Here is a 4324-nt window from a genome sequence, read left to right as displayed (position 1 = left end):
CGACAACACAACGCGCGGAGGGTTCGGAGGTGGGCGAAGGGCTCCGCTGCCAAATCAGTCTCGACACATGGTGTGGCAGCGGCCAGATCCGCCACCGGCGACGTCGGGAGATTCGAGATCTGGTGATGGTGAAGTTGGAGACAGATAGGAAGCTGCTGCGCGTGCCATGAGCGGCGCGACCAAGGAGAAGACAGCGGGCTCCAAGGAGCCGCCTCCGCATCCTGCACCTGGGCAAGCAACGACCAAGGGCAATGCCGAGATCTGCATCAACTGTTCCCTCCCAGGTCATTTCGCTCCTCGCTGTCCTACTATTCGCTGCGAAAAATGCAACAAATTAGGTCATATGGCTCAGCTTTGCCAAGTTCTGAGGCCATGGGAATGCATTCCTCTCATGTGTGGGTTTCAGTCGCCTGGTCAGGGATTCTTCTATATTCCTGATATGTGTGCTGCTAAACATAGTGCAGAGAAAACTAATAATGTGGTGATTACTATAGTGGAGGGTGATGCTACTGTTAAAGACATTGAGCAGGAATTTAATGCTATATTTGCCAAAAAACCTGGGAAAAAGAAATGGCGGTGTACGGCCCGCTCTATTGGCCCTGCTCAGTATGTGATGCGATTCCCTAATGCTAGTGAAGTAGAAAGGGCATGTTGTTATGGAAAACGCTTGCCTCTGAAGGAAGGGAACATTGTTGTATGTATTACTCCTTGGACTGCTTCTATTGGAGCCAAAGGCATTATGGAGAAAGCATGGGTTAGGGTTCGCAACATTCCCATAGAGAAAAGATGCACTGAACATATAGCTTATGCTGGAGCTCTAGTTGGGATTACTTTAGAAGTTGATGAATCGACCGTTCATAAACCTGAATATGCTAGAATCCTTCTCGGTTGTAGAGAGGTTGAGAAAATTCCCCCTTCAGCTGAAGGAATGCTGGGAGAACAGTATTATGATTTTTTCTATGAAGTTGAAAAAGTTGTGACTGTGGGTGTTGAGAAAAGTCAGTCCTATACTGCTGTGGATAGCAGTGCATCTCCTTCCTTCCCCAAGAAAGCGAGGATGGACTCATATCCTGCTTCTTCCATGGGGCAGGGGGAGACGAATACATCCGTGACTGGTAATTTTTCCTCTCAGAACTATGGTAAGGGTATGCAGAGGCTTCCGGCAGTGGCTGAGAGTGAAGAAGAAGATGAGAGTGAGGAAGGTAAGAACACAGAGCTTCTGATTGAGACTATGGCCAGAGAACATGCGGCTGAAAAAATGTCTTATTGTGGATCTCAATCTGATAAAAAATCATGTGAGAATGTCTCTGAGGATTTGAAAGTGGAAGAGATGACTGAATCTCCCAGTAATGAGATCAGTGTGCATCAAGGTGCTTGGGGAATGATTACTCCTGTTCCACCCTCACCTTTGTTTATGTGTCACGATGTGAATACTTATGGGAATGCTTTTCCTCCCTTGTCAGACTATGTGGTTTGGCCCTCCCTGCCTCACATTGTGCCTCTCGAAGAGGGTTTCATGGAAGGAGGAAAAAACTGCAGTGTCTATACAGTTGAATCTCCCTCTGGATCCCCAATTCATGACTGCATGAGTCAGGGAGAAGATATCTCGCGCAGACAGAAGCAGAAGTTGGAGAAGGTGGGAGATGTGGCCACCAACGGAATGAAGAAGCGCAATTTGGAAGGTACGAATATGCCCAGCTCAAAAAATCAATTTCATGCTTTATCTGACTCTGCCATTATACTGCGTGCATCTTTGATGGGGGTACAAATACCTGATGATGACTTTGCTACTGTTGATATTTTACGTGAATTAGAACTTTCTAGATGTCTGTTGCAAGATAAAAACATTGATAGTAATTCGCAAAAAATAACTGTCAGTGATGGGTTTGGCAATGATGTGCCCCTCTCTTTAACATGGGACGATGATAGTGGAGATATTGAAGAACCATTCATCCTGGTTCAATCTAAAAACAAGAAAAAGAAGTATCACCGTAAGAAATCGGTGGTGGTTTTATCTCCCAATAAATCCAGCGGGCCTGTGACTAGAAGTCAACAGAAAAAGGGGGTGGGTAAGGCTGCTATGGAACCTGGCAGACCTACGAGAGTGAGAGATAAACCCGATCGGTATAAATGAAAGGGGTTTTTTGGAATTGTAGGGGAGTGGGTAAAAAAGGCATGTCCACCTGCCTCATTGACATGAAAGTGCCAATGAATTGGATTTTATTGGACTTCAGGAAACTATGAAGAAGTCGTATACTCCTGCTTTCTTTAGGCAAATTGACCCTTATCAGAAGTTTCATTGGGAATGGATCCCTTCAAGGGGGAAATCTGGTGGCATTCTTTGTGGGCTTAACAAGGAAAAATTTGATATCCTTACGACTAAGTGTGGTAAATATATCCTGCAGCTGAACCTGTTCGATAAGAACAAAAATTGTAGCTGGGCCTTGATGACTGTGTGTGGTGCTGCACATGATGAACAGAAGCCTGAATTCATTGCTGAACTGTCATCTATGTGTCACAGCAGTAATATTCCTTATCTAGTTGGGGGAGATTTTAATATCATTCGGCATGGTGGGGAGAAGAACAAAAAAACATCTATGTCCCACTTCTCGGAGGTGTTTAATTCTGTTATTCATCTACTTGGGTTGAGAGAGATTTATATGACTGGTGGGTGTTACACCTGGTCAAATAAACAAGAAATCCCAACTTTGGAAAAGCTAGATAGAGTTCTCATGTCTCCTGAGTGGGAGGATCTATACCCTCTTGCTTCTGTACATAAGATGGTCAAGGATATATCAGATCACAACCCTTTGTTAGTGGATGGTGGGAGTGCCTCCTCTAGAACACCAGGTAGCAGGTGTTTTAAATTTGATAATGCTTGGCTCAGTAATCCAGAATTCTTCCCTCTGGTTTCTGAGATCTGGTCAAGGCCTGTATACACTTCAAACTCCATTGACTCCTTGAATATTAAACTTAAGAGGATTAAGAAGTTTTTTAAGGGCTGGGGATCTAATTTTTTTGGTCACAATAAGATCAGGAGAAAAATTATCAAGCTCGAGTTGCAGGAGCTTGAAAAACTGGAAGAGACTTATGGTTTATGTGGGGATGCCTACACTAGGAAGTTGGATATTCTAGTGGAGCTTAATAAGATGTATGTGGAAGAAGAACTACACTGGCATCAATTCTCTAATGAGAGGTGGCTTCTGAAAGGAGACAATAACACTGGTTTCTTCCATAAAGTAGCCAATGGCCGTCGTAGGAAAAACTCCATGATCTCCCTGGAGTGTGGGTCCACTATTATTGAGGGCACTAAAAACCTTCTGGTCCATGCTACTGGATACTATAAATCCTTATTTGGTCCAGCTCCTGGCAATTTATGTCAGATAGATGCTGCTCTATGGTCTCAGGATGAGATGATTACTCCTGGTGACAATGAGGAATTAACTCGACCTTTTTCGTTAGAAGAAATCAAGAAAGCTTTGTTTAGCATGAATTCTAACCGTGCCCCTGGTCCAGATGATATTCCTGTAGAATTCTATCAACACTGCTGGGAGGTAGTAGCCCAAGACCTTCTATGCTTATTTGATTGGTTTCATGATGGCAAGCTAGATGTACAACGACTTAACTATGGCATCATAACCTTGTTGCCTAAGTCAACTGATGCTAGTAGGATCCAACAATATAGACCCATTTGTCTATTGCGCTGCCCCTACAAACTACTTACAAAAGCCATGGATATTAGAGCTAGCAAATATGCACACAAGCTGTTTAGTATTCACCAGAATGCTTTTATTAAGGGGAGACACATAGTGGATGGAATCCTATCTCTCCATGAAATTTTGCATTATACTCATTTCAGAAGGCAGGTGGGAGTGGTTTTGAAACTTGACTTTGAAAAAGCATATGACAAAGTCAATTGGGACTTTTTGCTTGACTGTCATAGGAAACGTGGGTTTAATTCTAAGTGGTGTGGGTGGGTCTCGCAAATACTGAAGAATGGCACAGTTAGTGTCAAGATCAATGATGAAGTGGGACCTTACATCCAAAGTGCTAAGGGTGTGAGGCAGGGGGATCCTCACTCCCCTTTCCTGTTTAATATTGCGGCTGACTGTCTGACCAAAATGGTACTTACAGCACAAAAAATGGCCTCATTAAAGGTTTAACTGCTGATCTTATTGAGAATGGGGTTTGCATCCTGCAATACGCGGATGACACAGTACTTTGTTTTGAGCATGATATTGACAAAGCTGTGAATATCAAGCTCTTGCTTTATCTCTTCGAACTTATGTCTAGGCTTAAGATCAATTTTGAGAAGAGTGAAATA

General features: G+C 43.5%; 1 protein-coding gene across 1 annotated transcript in view; it reads left to right on the top strand.

The window, feature by feature from the left end:
* Window positions 1–64: 64 nt before the first annotated feature.
* LOC119357730 overlaps window positions 65–4324 on the top strand; it is a 5757-nt gene continuing 1497 nt past the window's right edge. The window contains exons 1-5 of the mRNA XM_037624581.1: window positions 65–1370; window positions 1464–1682; window positions 1815–1991; window positions 2896–3151; window positions 4135–4216. Of these exons, the coding sequence (XP_037480478.1) occupies window positions 167–1370; window positions 1464–1682; window positions 1815–1991; window positions 2896–3151; window positions 4135–4216 (1938 nt within the window). The 5' untranslated portion in view covers window positions 65–166. The remainder of the gene's footprint in view (window positions 1371–1463; window positions 1683–1814; window positions 1992–2895; window positions 3152–4134; window positions 4217–4324) is intronic.

The sequence above is a fragment of the Triticum dicoccoides genome, chromosome 2A (assembly GCF_002162155.2).
Source record: "Triticum dicoccoides isolate Atlit2015 ecotype Zavitan chromosome 2A, WEW_v2.0, whole genome shotgun sequence".
NCBI lineage: Eukaryota > Viridiplantae > Streptophyta > Magnoliopsida > Poales > Poaceae > Triticum > Triticum dicoccoides.
Note: the sequence above shows the minus strand (reverse complement) of the source record. Positions and strands in the feature narration are given on the sequence as shown.